The sequence below is a fragment of the Heterodontus francisci genome, chromosome 26, assembly GCF_036365525.1.
Source record: "Heterodontus francisci isolate sHetFra1 chromosome 26, sHetFra1.hap1, whole genome shotgun sequence".
In the NCBI taxonomy this organism is placed as follows: Eukaryota; Metazoa; Chordata; class Chondrichthyes; order Heterodontiformes; family Heterodontidae; genus Heterodontus; species Heterodontus francisci.
Window position 1 is genome coordinate 47460412 of NC_090396.1, and position 25654 is coordinate 47486065.

General features: G+C 40.7%; 1 protein-coding gene across 1 annotated transcript in view; it reads left to right on the top strand.

Annotated features, from left to right (window-relative positions):
- Positions 1–157: 157 nt before the first annotated feature.
- Positions 158–25654, top strand: part of dus1l (dihydrouridine synthase 1-like (S. cerevisiae)) — a 73716-nt gene continuing 48219 nt past the window's right edge. The window contains exons 1-8 of the mRNA XM_068058170.1: positions 158–245; positions 2843–3091; positions 5167–5275; positions 6957–7007; positions 9858–9970; positions 10443–10525; positions 15466–15569; positions 21257–21401. Coding sequence (XP_067914271.1) covers positions 2855–3091; positions 5167–5275; positions 6957–7007; positions 9858–9970; positions 10443–10525; positions 15466–15569; positions 21257–21401 — 842 coding nt within the window. The 5' untranslated portion in view covers positions 158–245; positions 2843–2854. The remainder of the gene's footprint in view (positions 246–2842; positions 3092–5166; positions 5276–6956; positions 7008–9857; positions 9971–10442; positions 10526–15465; positions 15570–21256; positions 21402–25654) is intronic.

The following is a 25654-nucleotide window of genomic DNA, read 5'->3' on the forward strand; positions in this document are numbered from 1 at the left end:
TCTCAGGATTTCTCAAAGCGTTTTACAGCCAATAAAGTACTTTTTTAAAAAAAAAGTGTAGTCACTATTAATGTATGAAGCTTGGCAGCCAATTTGTGCACAGCAGGATACCATAAAAAGCAATGTGATAATGACCAAATGATTGTTTTCTAGTGATGTTGGTGGAGGGATAAATATTGGCCAGGATGCCGGGAGAACTCTCCTCTTCAAAAAGTGCCATGGGATCTTTTACATTTATCTGAGAGGTCAGATGGCACCTTGGTTTAATGTCTCGTCTGAAAGATGGCACCTCCTGTAGTGCAGCTCCCTCAGTACTGCATCAGAGTGGCAGCCTGGATTTGTGCTTAAGTCTCTGGAGTAGGGCTTGAACACACAACTTTCTGACTCAAATATGAGAGTGCGACAACTGGGAGGGAGGGAAGTGGAAGAGGGAGGAATAGTGAAAAGGAGTGACAACAAGGAAAAATAGGAGGAAAAGGCGTCTAGTTGCTGAAAGTTTTAAAAACAACACTGCTCATCCACCTTCTTGATTAACTGGTATTTTGCTGGTACTGACAGCTTGCTGAATAATTCCTTTAAGAACAAAATCATTACAGATAACCAAAGTACAGTAGAAAACTCCATTCCCAAACTATTTATAGTAAGCATGGGATATTTGGTTACACAGTTTGACTATTTTGCATAAAGCATAAATGTATAACACAAAATCATTTTTTCATTTAAAACTGTTTGGGGGAGCTAAGATTTTCAAAATTATGAAGTTTTGACAGGATAGATGGATGGTTTCCATTAGTTGACAAGGGGACATAGATGCAGTATTATCACAGCAAGAACAAAGGACATTGGAACACAATTTTTACACAAGCTCATTAAAGCATGTAAAGCTTTTAGCACAAGTCACTTTTAAGGGAGAGACTAATGTCATTTAAAATGGAATTGGATAAGTGGAAACTGAGATTGCAGTAGATAATTCTAATTGAAGAGTTAGCAGAGGCATGATGGATGGAATGGTTTGTACTGTAGTTTTGATTCTGTAACTCAAGTATATTTGGACTCGTGAATGTCACAAACCAATGAACATATTTCAAGTGCTATGAATGCTTGTACAATCAGGAGGAAGTTCTTTGAGTGAAAAAAAAAATAACTTTGCATGCATCTGTGCCAACAATTCCATTTAAAGTTGTTAAAAGTTATAATATGAATTTTTGTCCCGAGCAATTTGCATTAAGGACAATATTGTATGTACAGAATCCATTCCACATCAATACTTATTTGTAAAAGTGATATATGTAAAAGAACTGGCAGTGTTCATTATGAAAACGTTTCCAAAATGTTCCTCAGATTGCTGTGAAAATCAAATGGTGTAGAGTGCTTCCTGTGTAAATAATTCAACAGACAGTTTCTTAAAATGTTACCATATAATCGTTACCCTGAATGACCCTGATACTTCACAATGCAGTCATTTTAGTTCTGGCAATTACAAGGAAAGATTGAAATGATGGAAGTCTTTGTGGCTGCTTCTAGACATCACACAGCAGTGTGAACAAAATTTAACTTTTTTGTGGCAAATTTGGGCGATTTCTGTATGCTTTCCAAATATGGGGTTGGAAGAAGTTAATTAAGAGATGGAGTATACAGTTTGGCTCACTTGGCAGTTTAGCACTCTCGACTGAGCCAGAAGGTGATGAGTTCAATCCCCAGTCTAGGATTTGAGCACATAGTGTAGGCTAGACCTGTCTAACATGCAGCTGGCAGGCCAAATCCAGCGAGTGAACTCCTTCCATCTGTTCCACAAACCCCGAGTGGACTCTTCTCATTTTTGGTCACTTGTGCATAAAGGCAGTTTCAACATTGGCCCTTTTAAATGTCCCAGGCCAAGACACTGGAAAGGTCGGCTCCAAGATTGTCATGAATCTCCCAATCAGGGAACATGCTTTGCTGGTTCGCCAGACACAGGAAGTTGAGCTGAGCCTGAAGCTTTTCAGTTTGCGTTTTGTTGGCTATGGTGGGAGAAGGAAGAGGAGAGGGAGGCATGGAAGAGAAAGGCAGGTGTGTGGGGGTCTCCTGTGAGGGTGGAACTTATTTTGTGGGGGGGGGGGGGGAATTTCACTCTCACTGTGTATGAGGGGGTTAGGTTTTTCTGCCATATCAAAAACAGCCCACTCATTGATTTTAACACATGTATCCACCCCTAGGACTCAAAAAAGATGCATGCCCCTCGTCTAGGCTGACACTCCAACGCAGTATTGAGCGACCCCTGGACTATTGGAGGTGTCATGTTTCAGATGTGATGTTAAACTGAGACCCCTGTCTGCATCCTCAGCTGGACATATAAGATCCAGTGCCATTTTTTGTTCAGAAGAAGAACTGGAGTTTCTCCCAGTATCCTAAGCCTTAGAAAGATTATTAGATCATTTACCTGCTTTCCTGTTTGCATTTGGCAGCCATGTTTGCCCACATAACCATTTGACATGTCACAAAGTAATTGATTAGCTGTGAAATTTGTTTGAGATGCCCTGAAGTGCTATATAAATGTAAGTTCATTCTAAGAAAAATATAGCAACAAATAATGATTCTATTGTGTTTTGGGTTGAGTGAGCTATGTGTAGGAAAGCTTTATGCCAAGGTTATCCTGGTTGACTTGCATCTGATTTGTAATAGTTCATGATAACAATGAGTTCGACTTCCAGATAAATATGAGCCAAATTTCAGTATTCGGATGCAGTGTTATTGGACAGCCAGTTCTTGCTGAAAAGTGTCTGTCACAGTGGTCTGGTATGCTTTGTTATTAAGATCAGTAGTTTAGGGTTTCTTTAAAAGCTCCATTCTGCTATTTTTGCAGACCAAGGCCAGGATGCCTAAACTTCATGGATTTGATTTCTGGAAGACTACGCTAAATGGTGCTCGATATGTGGTTGCTCCAATGGTGGATCAGAGTGAGCTTGCATGGAGGCTGCTTAGTCGCCGTCATGGTGCCCAGCTCTGTTACACTCCCATGCTTCACGCCCAGGTGTTTGTACGGGATGCAAACTACAGAAAGGAGAACTTATACAATGAGGTGAATGCAGAGGATCGACCACTGGTTGTTCAGGTAATGTATCCAACGTAGCTGTGGCAGGAATGAGGTCAAACCATCTCATTAGCACTTTGAGCTTGGGCGATGATTATATTTCCCCATATCCTTAAATTGTAATGCCATTCTGTTTAATGATAATTGAAAGTGTTACGACCAGGTGAGAAAGGTGTCTAGGGGTCTTTTACTGTCTTCACCTGGTCTTATTGTAACAAGGTTTACTTTTAAACACACTGTGTTTTGAGCTCCCCCTTTGGTGAATTCTTGTTCACAGCTTTCCAATTATAAGGCAAAGAAATGAGCATGCCAGGTTTTCTTAGGTTTAAAGAGGAAAAGTGAAATTTATTAAACTTAAACTCTAATTTGGTTAACGCCTACAGATGCATGCCACACCCCACACTAGCATGAATACACGATATGCACATGCAAATAGAGACAGAAAAGAGAAGAAAAATAAAATGGAGAGGTTTGAGGCAATCTCTGAAGAGGGTTTTTTTTTTACTGTGCTTCAAGCTTGCTGTAGTCCTTGATTGTAGGTAGATCTTGTTTTTTGTTGGGGCCCAGTATTCTTCTTGAACCTTGTTCACTGTAGGAGACTTTTCTCTCTTGGGGTTCATATGTCTTCGATGGTTTCCGAAGCTAGTGAGAGTGAGATAAGAGCAGACAGGAGAGAGGTGTTCTCAGTCCAGGAGCTGACAGCTTTCTGAGTTTTAACCCTGTAGCCAGTTCAAATTCAAAAAACCAACAGCCAGCCAGTCATGTAAGTAAACTGGTCTGATTACTTCTGTGTATTGGGGAAGCAAGGACTGGGTCCCTTGTTCCAACACTGTCTGCCAGCATGCAAATGTCTTTCCAGTCAAGGGCCTGGCAATTCCTTTTGATAGGCCCTCTTTTCTTCCCAGCCGCAATTTGAAGTTTTAATGCTCATGTGGCCAATAATGTGTGCCTCAGTCTTGGCAGGTGGGGGCTTGTCTGCCAAAAGTATTTCTGTAATTTGCAAGTGTGTTAACAGAAAAAAATGAGAACTAAAATATGCCAGGAAGCGCAGCACTGAAAGTCAAAAGGTACATCTAATACTTTGACAGAAAAGTCCTCAACCGAGTTGTACCACATTTTATTGTCTCCTTAATATGTATCCCCAGTCACTGTTCCTGTCTTGTATCCTATTTGCATTGAGCTAACTTTCATACAGCTAATTTACGATAATCCCATAATCCCACGATACTTCCATTCAACATACACCTTTTGCTTCCTTGCTCACATAGTAATTGGTTTATACTTTATCCACTTCAGTTGCATCAGTTATCAATTAGCTCAGTTACCTAAAACATCTAAATCTTAAAATTGGTTGGATTGTTTGTTATTAGCCCTGCAAATATCATGTTGATATCCACAGGAAGATTTTTCTTATTAATGCGTGTTAATCCCTGCTTCATCTCTGGAGTACCCTGCTTGTGATCTTTTTCCAGCCCGAAAAATTTGACAGTCGTTTGAGGCCAATTTTCTATCCAGTGTCACACTACATCTTTTTGGTGGCTCCTTAATTTTGCCATTGAACACCAACATTGAATCTATAAAAGTTTATCAAAAATTTGGTGTTCAACAAATGCCCACAATGTTAATCGTATCTTCAAAAAAAGCTCCAAGTTAAACATGACATTCTTCTGTCAGTCCTATAACAAGTTTTGCTTTTTGGAGTGCTCAGATCTTTAAATAGTCTTAATCTTTTTCCCTAAAAGGATAACAAACTTTACTGTTCTGTAGTTTGCAGGTCTCTTGACCCTTATCTAGTCATTTTGGTTCTCAGGAGTTACTCTGAAACTTAGCAAACTTACAAAATGCCTTACAAAGACCTTTTAGGGGGAAGAATTTCCTGTTTTTGCTTATGGATTCAGTTGGATCGCCTGAGTGCAGCAGAGGGAGGAAAATTGGGCAGGAGGAATGCACATCTGTAATGGAGCCCTGTTTTAGGTGCTGCATCTAGATCATCCAATAGCCCCAAGTGCAATAACAGAAATCGGCCACTGTGCAATTTGGAGGTTTATTGCTTACCTTTATTGTGCTGTGATTTTGACTCATTTTTTTTGTTCCAGTTCTGTGCGAATGACCCAGAAGTGTTTGTCCAAGCCTGTCTGCTAGCTCAGGACTACTGCAATGCCATCGATCTGAACTTGGGTTGTCCACAGATGATTGCAAAACGAGGTAGCACAGTTTTTTTTCTATTTTTTGATGAGGTAACTGACATTGATACTGAGATAATGTAAATAATTACTGACTATCCAGGCAATGGAATCACCACGTCTGAGATCCAGAATATGAGAAGTTGTTGGTTGAACTGACAGTACCTTTGTACTTATCTTAATACTGGTTGACCTGTAATGGAACTGAAATGTTTTAAAAAATGATCAAAATGTTCCAATAAATAATTAACTTCCTTTAAATTGTAAATTTTGTTTGAGGATGTGTGCTAGCCAATAAAAATCAGCTGCATTACATAAATGTTGAAGTTTAATCATTAAAAGCTATGTTAAAGATAAAATGTGCTTTTTTGAGGTGCTAATATATGAAGTAGTTTACTTAGTTTAAAATTGTACTTGCATATTTTCCTTATTTAAATACTGCATCTGAGAGTTGAGCACTAGAACATCAGGTATATTGCAAGTTATTAATTTTATAAACCATGTGAACAAAGATTGAATGGTGATGACTATGGCCCCATTCCTGGCATTTTAATCTTGAAACAGTATAGATTTTCTGGTCTGGTAATACCGAAGATTTAATGACCGGTGTCAGTCAGTAAAAACATTGAATTTGAAGAATATCAATGCATAGAGCTGGTTATTAAGTGAGAACTTTGTACACATTAACAGTTGAGTCTTGCCCTAGAATGATGTGCTGCACCATTTGTACTTAACTATGCTGAATGGTTTGAGTCAAGTGAGTAGCTTTCGTGCATTGTATTAACATAGTAACAGTAGTGTCTTGTTAGCTTTCTACAAAAATAAGACAGTTTTACAATATAGAATCCTGAAATTAAAATGACTTCTTTTCCAATTAATATGCATATATCTGCAGTCCTGGGATTGGGGCACCATCTAGTGTGCAATGATGGTAGTGCAGTTTATGGTGAAATATATTTGCAAATAATCTTACAAATCAAGGAAACAAATTTGTTCCAAATATATTCATTACGATATTTTCATAAGCTGAAAACAGTTATGAACTACAAATTACTTATCCATGTGACTGAAATAACTAAATATATATTTTGAATTTGGCAAGACAGTTATATAAAAGGGCAGCATTTGAGTGTTTGGTGGGATGTAAGTAACCTAGGATAAAACTCGCGACATGATGTTGAGATGTTAATTATCATCTGATGACCTTCGTGTGTTTTCTTTTACATCTATCTTAAAGCAATACCTAAACGGAAATGCAAGCTCTTTTAATTTGCTGTTTACAACCCGTTGCCCTGTAACACATGTTTGTTACATATGAGAACGTGAATTTGGGGGGGGAGGAAGAAATCAATTCCAGAATCACTTAAAGAAAAAAGGCCTGTGGGATGAAGTGGTCTGAAGTTCATACAGTTACAGCACTTATCACTGCTGGGTCTGGAATTCCTGACTGAGTTGTGGGAATTTGTGGGTGACATGCTTAGGATATTCCATCCATTTACATTACTGGGTGGAAAGACCTGCAGTTTTCCAGTGGGAGCTCTGCTGTGTGTGAGGATCATGTCTTTGGCAAGGAGCCTCGGAAAGTTCTGCCCTTTGAGTCTACCTCAATATGAACCCTACTTTTATCGAGTAGAAGTCATTTTGTAGGCAGCTGTCCAGGCTAAGTATAATTAAACACTTCTGTGTGATTGATCTGTTCACAGGGCACTATGGAGCATTTCTACAGGAAGAATGGAACCTACTACACAAAATGCGTGAGTAGTTAATTGGTTATTGAAACAAAACATTCTGTACAGGATCTGTTCAATTTCTTGGAGCTGAGTTATATATGTTTTAGTATTTGGTATTATATGGGAAATGCTAATGTGGGTGGAGGGTGCTGACAAATTTTCTCTACTATAGCATTTGTCCCCTCTGTGCAGTGTGCTGCAAATGGAAAATGTAAGGGCAATTGCGTGAAGAATCTTTATGCAGGGAGAACTGTGAAATTACCGTTATCATGTGTTTTGCATGGACCCTGCAGATTCAAGCTGTTTAATTGCAGCAGGCTTTTTTAAAATTCGTTCAAGGGGATGTGGGCGTCACTGGCAAGACCATCCCTAATTGCCCTTGAGAAGGTGGTGGTGAGCTGCTGCCTTGAGCCACTGCAATCTATTTGGTGTCTGTACACCCACAGTGCTATTAGGTAGGGAATTCCAAGATTCTGATCCAGCTGTTTCCAATAATTCAGAAATATGCACTGCACTGTCCAGTTCACAAGCCATATAATTCCAAGCTTGGCCACAGGAGAAGTGCCAGGGGACTGGAGGACAGCGAATGTGGTACTATTATTCAAGAAGGGTAGTAGGGATAAACCAGGTAATTACAGGCCAGTGAGTCTAACATCAGTGGTAGGGAAATTATTGGAAAAAATTCTGAGGGGCAGGATTAATCTCCACTTGGAGAGGCAGGGATTAATCAAGGATAGTTAGCATGGCTTTGTCAGGGGGAGATCATGTCTAACAAATTTGTTTGAATTTTTCGAGGAGGTGACTAGATGTGTAGATGAGGGTAAAGCAGTTGATGTAGTCTGCATGGACTTCAGAAAGGCTTTTGATAAGGTTTCGCATGGGAGCTTGGTCAAGAAGGTAAGAGCCTATGGGATCCAGGGCAATTTGGCAAATTGGATACAAAATTGGCTTAGGGGCAGGAGGCAGAGGGTGATGATCGAGGGTTGTTTTTGCGAGTGGAAACCTGTGACCAGTGGTGTACCGCAGGGATCGGTGCTGGGACCCTTGCTGTTTGTAGTATACATTAATGATTTAGATGTGAATATAGGAGGTATGATCAGTAAGTTCGCAGATGACATGAAAATTGGTGGTGTCGTAAATAGTGAGGAGGAAAGACTTAGATTACAGGATGATATAGATGGGCTGGTGAGATGGGCAGAGCAGTGGCAAATGGAATTTAATCCTGAGAAGTGAGAGGGGATGCATTTTGGGAGGACTAACAAGGCAAGGGAATATACAATGGGTGGTAGGACCCTAGGAAGTACAGAGGGACCGTGGTGTCCTTGTCCATAGATCACTGAAGGCAGCATCATAGGTAAATAAGGTGGTTAGGAAGGCATATGGGATACTTGCCTTTATTAACCAAGACATAGAATATAAGAGCAGGGAGGTTATGATGGTGCTGTATAAAATGCTAGTTAGGCCACAGCTGGAGTACTGTGGACAGTTCTGGTCACCACACTATAGGAAGAATGTGATTGCACTGGAGAGGGTGCAGAGGAGATTCACCAGGATGTTGCCTGGGCTGGAGCATTTCAGCTATGAAGAGAGACTGAAAAGGCTCGGGTTGTTTTCTTTAGAGCAGAGAAGGCTGAGGGGGGACCTGATTGAGGTATACAAAATTATGAGGGGCATAGATAGGAAGAAACTTTTTCCCTTTGTGGAGGTGTCAATAACCAGGTGACATAGATTTTACGTAAGGGGGAGGAGGTTTAGAGGGGATTTGAGGAAAACGTTTTTCACCCAGAGGGTGGTTGGAATCTAGAACACACTGCCTGAAGGGGTGGTAGAGGCAGGAACCCTCACAACATTTAAGAAGTATTTAGATGAGCACTTGAAACGCCATAGCATACAAGGCTACAGGTCAAGTGCTGGAAAATGGGATTAGAATAGATAGGCTTGATGGCAGGTGCGGACACGGTGGGCCGAAGGGCCTGTTTCTGTGCTGTATAATTCTATGACTCTATGACACAATTAGTAAACGGCATGGGAAGGGGGAGTGAAGAGAGGGCAGGAGCAAGGAAAGGGCAGTGATGTGCACAAAACAAAAGATTGCAATTTAGCTGGCTTAATGGCAAAATACATTGATCTGCTAATGTATTGCAGAGTGGTAGGACAGTTTTAAAGATACGTAGGTGTCAGCCGTGGCTCAGTTGGAGCACTCTCACTTCTGAGTCACAAGGTTGTGGGCTCAAGTCCCACTTGAGACCTGAGAATAAAAATCTAGGCTGACGCGCCAGTGCAGTACTGAGCGAGTGTTGCACTGTCAGAGGTGCCGCCTCTTGGGTGGAATGTTAAACCAAGGCTCCGTCTGCTCTCTTAAGGTGGATATAAACAATCCCATGGCACTGTTTTGAAGAAGAGCTGGGGGGAGGGGGGGGGTGGTTATCCCTGATGTCCTGGCCAATGTCTATCCCTCAACATCACAAAAAACAGATTATCTGGTCATTATTACATTTCCGTTTGTGGGAGCTTGCTGTGTGCAAATTGGCTGATGTATTTCCTACATGACAACAGTGTCTACACTGTAAAAAGTACTTCATTGGCAGTAAAGCCTTAGGGACATCCTGAGGTCGTGGAAGGCGCTATATAAATGCAAGTCTTTCTTTTTTGTCTCCATATGACAAGTTCCTGATTTTAGCAGGAAACTTGGGAAATGCGCTGAGTAAAAACAGATTCATCACCAGAAAAAGAGAACCGAAACTAGTGGGTGTGCCACCCTGGTGCACTTAGCATTACAGAGTAAGTTGCTTGCTTATCTCAAAGAATGTAAATAGAGGTAGGACCAAATGAGAAAAATGTATTCATTATGTTTAATTTACACTCCTTTCTCAGTTTCTGAGGCACATAAGAGAATCTCTGTTCCCATCACATGCAAAATCCGGGTTTTCCCAGAAGTCAGTAAAACTGTACAATATGCAAAGATGCTGGAGAAAGCAGGTTGCCAGGTAAATAAAGACAACCATATTTTGATTCCTTACCATCCTGATTGTGGTGGAGGTTTTAATTCTGTAAAAATGGAATTGTCTCTCATATGTTCATCACCTATATTCGGGTGATTATAATTCTAAAGGTTTTCTAAATTCTAATTCAGCTTGGAATAGTGTTCTTACGCGAGTAAGAAAATTTGGTTTCAAATAAATTTCAAATAATGTGGCCAGAGTTCCTGTGCTTCAAGCATTCCCTTTCAGAAAACTGATATTCAAATGTAACGAATCCTATTACAACCAACAGAACCACAAAATCTTTCATGTGATAAAGATAAATGCTTGTCCAGGTTCAGTTCAATTCCTCATTGTTAGAGTTAAACAAAAGAAGAATTATGTCACTTGCCACACAACTGATGTTGACTTTAATGCTTGCCAAATGTTATAGTTTCAAAATTACATATACAAACGAGACATCTCTAATCTGTTTCAGCTGCTAACTGTTCACGGTCGTACCAAGGAACAAAAGGGGCCTCTGACTGGTGTAGCTGACTGGGAACACATAAAAGCTGTGAGGTAAGAAGTGAATACTACTGGGCACTATACAAAATAATAGGTGAGAAGTGTAGCGTTGGTCTAAATCCTGTCAATGAATTCTTTACATCTTTATCATAAACAAAGAGAGTGAAAGAATGCAGTTAGGAGTGAAATCTTGGCTTATTTGTGGTCATGTTATTGAAGTGCCACATTTAAAATAATAGCAAATTTTGTTTTGTTCATGTTCACATGAAGTTAAAGATAAGTGATTTCATTCGTGTGAAAATTCTGAATTTTGGATTTCAACATGACCAGCATTATGTACATGCCTCTCATATCATCTTTAGTTCTCTAATGCTATTAGATGACCATGGTTGTGTATTTTAATTTTTTTTTATGGTACTATTTTCCCCATATAAATCACCTCACCTTTGGGAAGGAACAATAGCTCCGAAGGCAACTGCAAGAGCAGTGCTAACCTCTTCTAGCCCATTCTTATTCACATTCACACAATACCCTTCACTTTCCCTTTCTCTGTCTCCCTGTGAGGAAGTGGTCTTACAGCTGATCATAACAACTTAACCCTGTGAAAGAAACCAATCTTAAGTATGCAGGATTCTACGAGGGACTGATGCCACCCATACAACAACTCAAGCTCTTCCATCAATAATGATTACCAGTTCATTGCTAATTTCTATTGCCCTGTTGACCTTCCCTCCACAGCACTTGTGTACTCCGTGTGGTTTTTTTTGTAGCTTCCTCTTAGACGTCATTTGATCCTAATGGCCTTAGAACACAAGGGGACGATGATGTAGCGGTAAAAATGTTACCGTGCCAGTAATCCAGAGGCCCAGGCTAATGGTATGGGGACACAAGTTCAGATCCCACCACAGCAGCTGATGGAATTTAAATTCAATTAATTAATAAATCTGGAATGAATAAGCTAGTCTCTGTAACGGTGACCGTGAAACTATACGATTGTCGTAAAAACCCATCTGGTTCACTAAAGTCCTTTAGTGAGGGAAATCTGTCGTCCTTACCTGGCCTACATGTGACTCCAGCCCCACAGCAATGTGGTTGACTTTTAACTGTCCTCTGCAATGGCCTAGCAAGCCACTTAGTTGTACCAAACCACTACAACAAAGTTGAAAAGGAATAAAATCAGATGGAACACCCGGCATTGACTCAGGCACCAGACACGACAACAGCACACCCTGCCAATTCGATCTTGCAGAGTCCTCCTTACTAACATCTGGGAGCTTGTGCCAAAATTGAGAGAGCTGTCCCACAGACTAGTCAAGCAACAGCCTGACATAGTCATACTCACAGAATCATACTTTACAGCCAATATCCCAGATTCCACCATCACCATTCCTGGGTATGTCCCGCCCACCAGAGGAGGCAGCTCAGTCAGGAGGGAGTTGCCCTGGGAGTCCTCAACATTGACTGCAGACCCCATGAAGTCTCATGGCATCAGGTCAAACATGGGCAAGGAAACCTTCTGCTAATTACTACCTATCACTCCCCTCAGCTGATGAATCAGTACTCCTCCAAGTTGAACACCACTTTGAGGAAGCCCTGAAGGTAGCAAGGACACAGAATGTACTCTGGGTGGATGACCTTCAATGTCCACCAATGCTCGACAGCACCACTACCGAGTCCTGAAGGATATATCTGCCAGACTGGGCCTGCAGCAGGTGATGAGGTAACCAACAAGAGGGGAAAACCTACTTGACCTTATTCTCACCAATCTACCTGTCACAGATGCATCTGTCCATGACAGTATTGGTAGGAGTAACCACTATACAGTCCTTGAGGAGACAAAGTACTGTCTTCTCATTGAGGATGCTGTTCATTGTGTTGTGTGACACTACAACCCTGCTAAATGGGATAGATTCAGAACAGATCTAGCAGCACAAAACTGGGCATCCATGAGGCGCTGTGGGCCATCAGCTGCAGCAGAATTGTATTCAACCACAATCTGTAACTTCATGGCCTGGCATATCCCTCACTCTACCATTACCACCAAGCTTGATCCCCAAGGGGATCAACCCTGGTTCAATGAGTAGTGCAGGAGAGCATGTCAGGAGCAGCACCAGGCATACCTAAAGTTGAGGTGCCAACCTGTGAAGCTACAACGCAGGATTACTTGCATGCCAAACAGCGAAAGCAGTGTGCGATAGAGCTAAGTGATCCCACAACCACAGATCAGATCAAAGCTCTGCAGTCCTGCCGCATCCCGTTGTGAATGATGCTGGACAATTGAACAACTGCAGGAGGAGGCTCCACAAACATCTCCATCCTCAAAGATGGCAGATCCCAGAACATCAGTGCAAAAGACAAGGCTGAAGCATTTGCAACCACCTTCCGCCAAAAGTGGCGAGAGGTCACCAACATCACAGATGCCAGTCTACAGCCAATTCGATTCACTCTACATGATAAGAAACAGCTGAAGGCACTGGATATTGCAAAGGCTATGGGCCCTGACAACATCCCAGCAGGAGTGCTGAAGACGTGTACTCCGAACTAGCCACTTCCCTAGCCAAGCTGTTCCAGTACAACTACAACACTGGCATCCACCTGACAACGTGGTAAATTGCTCAGGTATGTTCTGTCCATAAAAAGCAGGACCAATCCAGTCCGGCCGATTACCACCCAATCAGTCTACTCTCAATCATCAATAAAGTGATGGAAGATGTCATCCACAGGCTAGCAAGTGGCAGCTGGACAGCAGCAACCTGCTGCCTGATGCTCAGTTTGGGTTCTGCCAGGGCCACTCAGCTTCTGACTTCATTACAGCCTTGGTCCAAACATGGGCATAAGGGCTGAATTACAGAGGTGAATTGAGAGTGACTGCCCTTGACTTCAGGGCAGCATTTGACCGAGTGTGGCATCAAGGAGCCCGTGCAAGATTGACGTCAGTGGGAATTGGGGCAAACTCTCCACTCGGAGTCATACCCAGCACAAAGGAAGATGGTTGTGATTGTTGGAGGCCAATCATCTCATCCCCAAGGCAACACTGCAGGAGTTTCTCAGGGTAGTGTCCTAGGTCCAACCATCTCCAGTTGCTTCATCAATGATCTTCCCTCCATCATAAGGTCAAAAGTGGGAATGTTTGCACGGTGTTCAGTACCATTCACGACTCCTCACATACTGAAGTAGTCCATGTCCGTATGCAGCAAGACCTGGACAATATTCCGACATGGGCTGATAAACATTCGCGCCACACAAGTGCCAGACAATGACCATCTCCAGAAAGAGAGAATTTAACCATCTCCCGTTGACATTCAGCAGCATTGCCATCGCTGGTCCCTGGCCATCAACATCCTAGGGGTTACCATTGACCAGAAATGTAATTGGACCAGCCATATAAATACTGTGGCCACAAGGGCAAGTCAGAGGCTGGGACTTCTGTGGCGAGTAACTCACCACCTGACTCCATCAAGCCTGCCCATCATCTCCAAGGCACAAGTCAGGACTGTGATGTAATACTCTCTACTTGCCTCGATGAATGCAGCTCCAACAACACTCGAGAAGCTTGACACTATCCAAGATAAAACATTCCGCTTGATCGGCACCCCATCCACTACCTTAAACATTCATTCTCTCCAGCACTGGCACATAGTGCAGCAGTGTGTAGCATATACAAGATGCACTGCAGCAATTCGCCAAGCCTCCTTTGACAGCACCTTCCAAGCCCGTAACCTTTTCCACCTAGAAGGACAAGCAGAGCAGGTGCATGGCAACACCACCTGCAAGTTTCCCTCCAAGCCACCCTGACTTGGAACCATATCGTTCCTTCATTGTTGCTGGGTCAAAATCCTGGAACTCGCTTCCTAACAATACTGTGGGTGTACCTACACCAGACGGACAGCAGCAGTCAAGAAGGCAGCGCACCACAACTTCCTCAAGGGCAATTAGGGATGGGCAAAAGCTGCTGGCCTTGCCAGCAACACCCACAGCCCATGAAAGAATTTTTTAAAAAGGTTGGAATATGAAGCTCCTCTAATATCCCTCTGCCATCCACCACTTTATATAGCTCCTAAAGTTTCATGCCAAATTAATACTAATTGGAAATTCCCCATATATACACAAAACTTGAAAGAGTCCAGTCAGCATATTATTTAACATGTGGAGCAATCACATCACACTTGCAAGTTTGTCACTTGGTCCATTCACAAGCATTGGATCCTGGAAGCCCACGGTGGCTCCTAAGTTTTGCCTTATTCCTTTTATCATTGCATCTCCTTTACGGGAGTGACATTACATTAACAAAAACAATCTTTGATATGTTGGAGATATGGTCAGAGAAAAATGAAAAGGATGATTCCAAGAGTCAAAGGCATTTCTAAGGTGAAACTTGCAAACCTAAAGTTTATAAAAACAGAAAATTCTGGAAATACTCAGCAGGTCTGGCAGCATCTGTGGAGAGAGAAGCAGCTTTAACATTTAGGTCGATGACCTTTCTGTTTTTATTTCGGATTTGCACCATCCACAGTATTTTACTTTTGTAAACCTGAAGCTTACATTGGCAGTAAAGATTATTGTAATAGGGAAAGAACATTATGCATTTTTAAAAAGAAAACTGAGGGATTTCAATACATGTAGAAGCAGGCTATTTGATTTGGACTGTGAGCATAGAGCTAGAGAACACAGGTCTTAGAATTAATTAACCGCAACTAAAACTAGACATTAGGAGAGCAGTAGATTTGTAAAATAAACTCCCAGTAAAAGCATTTCATGCTGTCAATTCAATTCTTCATTAAAGATGTATGTTTCTCACATTGTGCTGCATAGTATTGTCTTCTAACAAGACACTGCAGCAGGATTTTTGACAATTTTTGATCTTAATATAAAGTTTCATATATGCAAGTAAATATAGACCCTACAATTGATCTTATTCAACTGCACAAATAATTAACTACAAGTTTGATAACTAAAGATTTTGATAACTAAATGAAATATGCTGTTTAATGCAGGAAAGAAGTGAGTATCCCTGTTTTTGCAAATGGCAACATCCAGTACCTGAGCGACGTAGAGCGGTGCATTCAGGAAACAGACGTACAAGGTGTAATGAGTGCAGGTATGTTACCAAAGCAAATTTACTTTAGCTAGTTTCTAGTTAACCTGATGGATTTTGGTTTATATTTTTTCCTTTTTGCTACAATATATCTATATATATATATATATAAAATCTTGTGTTTGTATACATTTCCCATCAATGAAACCTTACTTCCCATTGGCAACTTTTCGCATTATGAATTGCTATCGTCATGTTTTTAATGGAAATTGACTCTGTAAACTTGTCATGCTGCAATTGCACCCTCCAGTTACTGCACTGTAGCACCTCAATTTTGTATTTCCAAACTCAGCCTGTACTACAGAGAAACTTCTATTTTCTAACTGCTGTAAGTTTTGCTACTTAACCATAAACTGTATAAAATCAAAGTGTAATACAAAATAAGGGCAGAATATATGACTGAAATAGGGATTGAATTACCTCTGTGCAGTCTGGTCCAATTATTCCCCCACTATCTAATCCCATTTCACTGGAAGACTACACTTGATCTTCACTTCCCATGTGTAATGCCATGGACATTGATAAATATTTAGAAAGAAACAAAGGAATGATGGTTTTCAGGAGCATCAAGGAGAATTTTCATATGCAAACTGTACCCTATATTGAAAAAAATTGGGTTCTTGCCAACCATTTAATATGCACACTTATTTTCATTCCCCACCAAATGCTTCAGCTGTCAAAGGAATTGTTGGGTAATCTATTCTCCAATCAGTCACCAAGTGTCCAGGGTATGCTGCATCTGATTTTTGCCTCACTTCTGCAGGAGACATTGGTCGCCCAGTCCTTCCCCACACAGCACAGTCCCAATTGAAAACTGAGCCGACTCGAAAAATCAGATATCTTGTGTGTTAGCTACCGTTGGTGGAGCATTGAGACATTTTCTAAAACAATAACAAACTAATAAAAGCATACATCTTCACTAAAATAATAAAAGTTTAATTTATTTTCTGAATAGGGTAACAACGCAGTTTGAGACTTGTGACTGTCTGTTGGTTGATAAGACAGAACAAATGAGGACAAAGGTTTTTTTTTAAAACTCAGTTTAAGACCCCACAAAAAGAGCAGGCAGAGATCTCCTGCTAGGCCATGGCTAAAGTGTACTTTAAACATTTAAAAAAAAAATCATCCTTCTTCCCCATGAAGTACTCTCCACATAGATAATGAGTGCAAACCTATATACTATTACTCCATGCCATAATTACCTAGAATATACAGTGCAGAAACAGCCCATTCAGGCCAACCAAATGGATATTTATGCTTCACTCAAGCCTCCTTCCATCCTTCCTCATTGGTATGTCAAAGTATATCACTGCACTGTGGTATTGAATCACCAGAAATATCTTTGGTAACCAAAGCAAATAGAAGCTAAAATATACATTTGCTTACCAGTAAAATAGCTTGCATTTAGCTGAAATGTAACCCCATAGAGCAAGTAAGTTAGTACAGGGCAGAATTACACACACATTTTATTAATTAATTCACAAATACTAGTATAAACTATTTCATAATCTTCACTAAAGGTATGGTTTTAAGGAACTTGAATTAGTGAGGAGAGAAGAACCAAGATGAAGAGGTTTTGGTAGGAATTTCCAGCAATTGGGCCAGGTGGCTGAAAAGTATAAAAGTTTTTTGCTGCTGCATACTTGCAAAAGTATGCAAGCTGGTTTTAAATAATTAGAGGTGAAAGAATTGGCAGTAACTTTTTTAAATAGTGCTATTTATTTGTTTTTGTAATTTTTAAAAAATGTCCAGTGGAGGGAGATGTTGTCAAAAGAAATCCAGATCTTGAGAGATGTTTATTTTTGAAAAGGATTTATGAATCTGTATTTCTTCAAAACCAATTTTAACCTGATAAGTTTTCTAGTTTAATAATGTTCTTTAACACACACTTATTTATTTGCATTTCTGGCATTAGATTTCAGTCCAGTAATAGTCTTGTCACAACTGTGCTTCTGTTGGCTACCTCCCCCAGTGAAATCAAATGGAACTTCAGAAATCCACCTGCTTGTAACATTGGGTTACTATTGAATGTAAAGTTAATTGCCAGTTCATTATGTGCCTTTTTTAGTTCCCTTTGTATTCCTGTAATCCATACCATTTTATAGAATCTTGAATTGTTTGGTAAGAGCACAGGATGCTCACAGGACTTTCCAGATTTGAGAAGTTATTGTTTGATATATCCTTTTTAAATGATACAGGTTTGAATCCTCACCAGTTCCATTGTCAGCATGGATGTTTGGTCATAATGTCCAATGTGCTTGCATTTTTCCTGTAGTGCATCTTTATGCAGTTTAGCACAATGAGGACAATCCATAGCGAGAACAAGGGAAGCATTGTAGCAGCAGTTTCTGTTAATTGGAACCCATTGAGTGAGTCGACAAAGACCTGGCAAATGGAGTATAATGTGGGAAAGTTTGAAATTGTCCACTTTGGCAGGAAGGATAAAAAAGAAGCATATTATCTAAATGGTGAAAGATTGCAGAGGTCTCAGATGCAGAGGGATCTGGGTGTCTAGTGCACGAATCGCAAAAGGTTAATATGCAGGTGCAGCACATAATTAGGAAAACTAATAGAATGTTATCGTTTATCACGAGCGGAGTTGAATACGAAAGTAGGGAGGTTATGCTTCAGCTATACAAGGCATTGGTGAAACCACATCTGGAGTACTGTGTACGGTACTGGTCTCCTTATTTAAGGAAGGGTGTAAATGCGTTGGAGGCAGTACGGAGAAGGTTAACTAGAGCAATACCAGGAATGGACAGGCTGTCTTACGAGGAAAGATTGGACAGGCTAGGCTTGTATCCGCTGGAATTGAGAAGAGTAAGAGGTGACTTGATTGAAACATATAAGATCCTGAGGGGTCTTGACACGGTGGATATGGAAAGGATGTTTCCCCTTGTGGGAGAATCTAGAACTAGGTGTCTTTGTTTAAAAATAAGGGATCGCCCATTTAAGACAGAGATGAGGAGAATTTTTTTCTCAGAGGGTCATGAGTTTTTGGAATTCTCTTCCTCAAAAGGCGGTGGAAGTAGAGCCTTTGAATATTTTTAAGGCAGAGGTAGATAGATTCTTGATAAGCAAGGGGTAGAAGGTTATCGGAGGTAGGTGGAAATGTGGAGTAATCAGTTCAGCCATGAACTTATTGAATTGCGGAGCTGGATCGAAGGGCCGTGGCCTACTTCTGCTCCTAATTCATATGTTCGTATTTATAATTTTATAGAACCTCATTTACAAGAGGTCATATTTTATTCCTAAACAGCAATAAGTCTTGTACTATTTGATGCTTCTTCATTCTACTATCACACATTGTTGACCATCTTCTGTGTATTTCATTCATTATTTCGTCTGTTGCTGTTTTGGGATTTGTTAAAGGGAATTTTATTCAGTATGTAATGTTCACCTATCGGTCTGAAATTTTAAAAAAATGCCCCCAGAAAAGCAAATTCTAGGTGAGCCAAAGGCCTGCCTTTTCTAATCCAAGTCCTGATTGGGATCCACTTCTGTTTTTTTTTAGGCAAAACATTTTCCACCAGTTAAGTTAAAACGGAACCTAGCTACTAATTGATTATAATAAGTAAACATGTTACAGGCATTTGCAGCAAAATATCCCAGTATACCTAAAATATTGACCTTTTTAATGCCAATTATGGAGAAGCACACAAAAAAAATTGAGTAAGAGCAAACTCTAGATGAAACAAATTGTGCTGTGTTTGTGGGAATTAAAAAAAATAAACTACACAGGCTGAGAAAATAGTACAATTGTGCTGATATTATGGTGCTTAATAGGAAGCTAATATGCTGTGATGGTGTTGTCATTGATAAGAGACCACCACTTCGACTTGATCTCACTTAGATTGACATTATGAAAGTTAGGCTCGCTAGGCTTTCTGATGAAGGGTCACTGACCTGAAGCGTTAACTCTGCTTCTCTCTCCACAGATGCTGCCAGACCTGCTGAGTATTTCCAGCATTTCTTGTTTTTACTTTAGGCTAGCTATTCTTCACTTCTGGAGTTGGTACAACAAGTATCTTGACTCATCAATAGCACAAAAATGCAATGGAGATGCTAAAAGTGCCTTTTTGTATTGAATGTTCATTCAGAATCAGTCTCCTGTACTAACATTGAATGAATATTACAGGAGATTTGGTGTTAGATTCAAAACATTATAAAAACAAACAAAACCTGGAAGGTGAATGGAGTCTGTTTCTTCCCTATTTTGGTGGCAAAAGACATTTTATTCATAACTTAGTGACTAGAATAATTTAGCCTTGGAGCGGTAGTGATGAAATATGTTATGTGTGATCACAGCACTTAAAATCAGGTCACCATGTCAAACATTGCGCTTTGAAGCTTCTAATGAGTGTAAAACTGGCCTTTGGAGAGTTTGGGCCATTTAGAGGACAATTTTGTATAGTATGTGTTCCATTTTTAGAATGGTGAAAATGTGGAGGGTCGGCAAAAGGATTTCTAAAGTGTATTTGTTTTTACGTTAATAGTGCAGTATACTAGCTAGACATGAAGTTTAGAAAAAAATGAAAAATGGGGAAAATAATGGGAAGATATTGCCAGCAGAATTAAAATGGCTGTGGTATGTTATTCTGAGCCCTGTGTAAGAAAGAACTTGCATTTGTGTTATGTCTTTCATGACCTCAGGATGAAAAGGCCATTCACTATTTTACTATAGTGAGTGGGAGAGACTTGAGATCCTGGAACTATTTCTATTTGAAACAGAGATGTCGTAAATTATAAGGATTTTGATAAAGTGAATAGGGAAAGACTATTCACTCTGGTTGGGAAATCAGTGACAATGAGTCGTCAATTTAAAATTGTCAATGAGTGAGATAAGGAGAAATTTAGGCAGAGGTCTTTGGAGCATGAAATGCTTTGCCTCAGTGAGTGGTTGAGCCCGAGACTATTGCTCTGAAGAAACTGAAACCATAAGTGCCTCTTTATGTTCTTCATATGTGTTGTACTGATGCCCGGGCTGCCACAATCCCTGTGTTTTCATAGTGAGGGTAAACATGTTTTGTTTTCAAAAAGCATTCTGAGCAGAATAATTAAAGATAGTTTGTGCTTTGTAGCTGTTAAGTAACAGCTTTCACAGAATTTTTACTCGTAAACAAAACACTTCATGTGACATAAGGTTGTGTGTAAAGTACAGTGCATAAGCTGGCTGTAAATGTATCAAATTGTACCAGAATTTATGCTACTATTTTTAAGTTATTGCATCCTATAATTTGACATGGTTCTGAATGAGTTAAAACCTGTACCAAGGCTCTCCTTATGACTCAGCAAGTTTATCCATTGAGTAGCTGAGCTGTACAGACCAGGAAGGTCCCAGAATTGATGCCATTCACAGTTGACTTCAGTGGGAGCAGTGATTGGTGACCATCAGTTGGCACCTCTGATCACGGAGGGAAATTGGTCTTGAAGATTAAAAAAATGACTGAGGAAAGTTTCTGATGTTGATGTCAGCTGAGGTCAGGATACAGCTCATGCATAAATAACACCCACTAGCACTAGGTACTAGATGGACTGTCATCCATGTAACTGCATCCCAACAAGGACTCAGTGACTTCAGGAGAGATAGATGGAGAGTGGAGAAAATGGAGAAGAAAAATCTGTGTATATATGATCTGATAAATTAGCAAATGTAATATTTCAATATTTTTTCTCCCTTTTGCCAACAGAAGGTAATCTACATAATCCAGCTCTTTTTGAAGGCCGTAAACCACCTGTGTGGGAAATGGCAGAAGAGTACTTGGAGATTGTCAACCAATACCCTTGTCCACTTTCATTTGTCAGAGCTCATCTCTTCAAACTGTGGCATCACACGTGAGTCAATGTACAAGTTTTCTTTGGTGTTGGCTTATTTGACATTGTATGGTGATTAATCATTTCACGGTAAGCAGTCTAGATAGCATCCTATTGCACTATGTAATTGGTCTTTGTGATGGATAGAATGTGAGGTTGGGAGCTCAGCTCAAGGTCAAACAGGATGTCTAGGTTGTGAACTATCTGCTGCAGCTTGAAACAGTGTCGGGGAGGGGATGGAGTCAGTGGCGAGGATATGGAGTTTGTGGTAAACACTGAAGATGACGCCTTTAGTCTTTCCAATATTTAGCTGGAGGAAGCTATGGCTCATCCAAGATTGGATGTTGAACAAGCAGTCTCACAGCAAAGCGACAGTGGAAAGGTCAAGAATATGGCGGCAAGATAGAACTGTCATCAGCGTACATATGGAAACTCTCCCTGTGGCTTTGGATCGTGTCACGAAAGGCAGCATTTACATAATGGAAGAAGTGCCAAGGATGAATTCATGAGGGTCTCTGGAAGTGACCTTATGGGGGAAAGAGTAGCTATTGCAGTGGACGCCCTGAACATGATCAGATTGGTAAAAATGGAAGCTAGCAAGGGCTATCTTGCAGAACTGGACACTGGAGGTAATGCTTTAGAGAAGGATTGCGTGATCTATCATGAGACGAATGTAATCCTAACTAACTACAAACCACGTTCGTAATCACTGATGCAGTCATTTGTTAAGAAAGAATTTGCATTTATATAGTGTCTTGTGTGGCTGCAGATGTCCTAAAGCACTTCACAGCCAATGAAGTGCTTTTGAAGAGTAGTCACCTTTACGCTGTAGGGAAAAAAATGCACTCAGTTTGCATAGTGAGCAAAAAGCAATGAGATAAATTATCAATTAATCTGTTCTCGTGATATTGGTTGAGGAATAAATAATAGCCCGGACACCAGGGAGAAAATCCCCTGCTGCTCTTTGAATAGTGCCATGGGATCTTTTATATTCACCTAAGAGGGCAGATGATTGTAAAATAGGTGTTTAATAGTCTCATCTGAAAGATAGCCCCTCCTGTAGTGCGGCAATCCCTCATTTACAGCAGTGAAGTGTCTGTGTTATTTGTTCAGGTTTTGAAGTAGGGGTTGAATATACAACTTTTTTACTCAGAGGGAAGAGCGCTATCACAGAGCCACGGTTGACAAATTTTATTCCAAAATAACTATATTCAAATGATCCAAAAATCTGGAGGACATGCAAATTGTAAGCTGCAGGCAAGGGGAAACATCAGTACAGGCATATTTCCAGTGCCTGGCTGTATAAGGGAGTCCATCTGAAAGCTTTTACAATAAAAAGTACTTTTTCTTCAGGGGTCCAGGTCACCTGGACCCTCCAGTTGGAGCCCGCTTTTGTCTATCTCAAGGCTACTATGTCTCATTTCTGAACTAATGGCCTCCACAGATAGGCAAGGTCTTGATTGAGCCAGACTGTGGGGATCTCCCCCAGTGATCTTAACTTGAAAGGGATCGGTGGAGGTTCTGTCTCTTCTAAAACAACTTGGGAACTCCTGGAAATGGCAGCGACCCTGCTAAATCAGGTCTCCACCATTTTTATGGGGAAGGTTCCCAACCCCTTCCCCAGTCTCTTGCCAACATATCTATGGGGTATTGGAGGAATCACTGAGGAATTTTGGCCCCAATTCAAATATGACAGCTGAGTTCCACTCTGAATTACAGTGCATTTACGCCATTCAAAAAAGATTTGTGCCAACGGTGGGCTGGAGGGGTAGTTATACAAGTTTCTTGGGCGATTGGAATGCAAGACGGATGTAATTAACTGGAATGCATTGAAACTGGAGTGTAGCAAATAAAATGGCTGCAATGTCTCAAACTTGTGCAAAAAAGTGACAGCAGGCAGTGTCGTAACCACAGGAGTCCCAGGTAAGTTTAATGTCTGTAATTTTTTTAACTGTTCCTTGTGGTTGAGGAGGAGCAAGAATGCTCCTTCTGTCCTCACAAGGGTACCTTAGGCTTCCCTGCACCCCCTCCAACCCAATTGCCAATTTCCTCCTCCCTTTCATACATCCCCAGACCATTTCCTGGGTTTCTGGTGGTGGCCAAACTCATCAACTTTCCACTCCTCCCATTGGCTGTAGGTGGGAGTCAGTTTTGGGTTATACAAAAGAGGCCCAGAAGTTAAAAGCTCCCAGGCGTTGCACACTTGGGGCGCTAGATGGATCATCACTCAGTTCAGCTCCTGTAATCCCAATTCCCACCCCAAATTAAAATCAACTCTTGTGTCTATAGCAGGAAAACCTGCACCAAGCAGCCAGTCAAGGCACGAGGGAATGTCAAGTCAGCGGAGAAGAGCACTGACGTTTACTGAGTCGGACCTCCAAGCCCTCCTAAAGAAAATTGAAGTTGGGAGACACAGACTCCTGGGTGTGCATGCCAGCAAGCCAGCTAGGAATATCACTCATGCCACCTAGAATGACATTGCACTGGCACTGAGTGCCAACTCCCTCGTTCCCAGAACTGCACAGCAGTGACAAAGGAGTTTTGGGGAAGGAGGATGTATCCCTGAGTCATTCGAGGTATTTAACCAAGGTTAAGCTAATACCATAGGCAGCAAAATTGGGGTTAGAGTTAAAATCAGGAGCTAAGAAAGCAGCCATAATTGAAGTAACAGCACAACATTTGGAATTGGAAGAAGAAAGCAAACCAGAGGGTAATGCAGTCGAATTAGCTAAAATTCAGTTACAGATGAAGCAACTAGAGCTTCAACAGAAAAAAAAATACCAATAAGAAAATTTGAGCAGGAAAAAGAATTGAAAAAGCTTGAGCTTGAAAAAGAATGACAATGAAAAAACTTGAGTTTGAGGAAAGAGAAAGAGGAAGAGAAGGAAAGGAATTAAAATTTAAAAAGATGGAACTAAGACAAAAGAGTGGTCTTGGCACCAGTGAAGATTCTGGTGAGGAAGAATTGGACTCCAGCCCAGGACCTAGCGGGAAGCTGTTGAAATTGATACATGCTCTCCCTAAGTGTGAGGAAAAGGACGTAGAGACATTTTTCATTTATTTTGAAAAGATAGCCAAACAAAAGTTGGACACTGCAAAGCTAATGAAGTTTATGCCATGCTTTCTGAAGAGGCTTCTGCAGATTATGAAAGGGCAAAAAAGTCTATTCTCGCTGCTTATGAGTTAGCCCCTGAAGCTTAGCGACAGAAATTTCGGAACCTCTGGAGATTGTCTGGGCAGACTTACATAGAATTTGAGAGGTGTTAGGACCGCGGCGGGAGCAACGTCCTGTCAATTCGATCCCGTCACTCCATAGGTCGCAACATATTATTAAAGTTTTTTCCCACCCAACCGGAAAACAGCCAAATTAAACATTCTAGTAACCCCTGGAATAAAACAGACCAAACCAGGTATCTTTAGACGACGACAAATTAACTATTTATTAAAAACTAAATCTTAAACACTATTAAGATAAACCTGTGTCTAAAGACCTAATAACTTCTTATTTTAACCTAACTCCCCCGCTCCCCCATTCTCTCACACAGACGCATTCAAAAATCGTGGTTAACCGGTTTCTTTTAAAAAATTAAGTTTGAAAAATTAGCTGTTTCTTAAGAATAAATAAATAAGTCTTTGTGGGTTACGTTCCTGATGCATGAGGTATTCTAATGTGGAAATAATCAAAGGCTACTCAAAATCTTCACCTGGATTTGATGAAGTAGTCTGTTTTTGATAGGCATTCAAACTCTTTGGCTGCAGCAGGCATCAACAGTTCCTTCAGCAATACCAAATGGTCTCTTATAAGGGTTATTTCCTCTTTAGGCAATTAATTTGGCCTGTAGCTCCTTGTAGAATTTCTGCTGAGAGAGAATGGGCTGCTCTTTTCTCTTCAGTACACTTCGCTGGAAAGTCTCTCCAAACAAGCTGGTTCAGACTGGTTTTTGCCAGTTTTACACACAGTCAAGAGGAAACATTATGTCATGTGACCTCTCCTGTTGTTGCCTGGGTAACAAAATGCAGCTGTGGCTCACTGTTCTCAGAAATCTAACTTCTCTCTTAAAGGTGTACTTTTTTTAACAGAGTCTTAAAGGCACACTTTTAATCCAAGGAGAAAAATAATACAAGTCTGTGACAGAGGGTAAAGCAAATTAATTTTGATCATTGGATATGGGCACTAAAGATGGAAGCCACATATGAGAACCTTAGGGAACTAATTCTCCTGGAAGAATTTAAAAATTCACTCCCTCCATTAGTAAGAACTCATGTAGAGAACC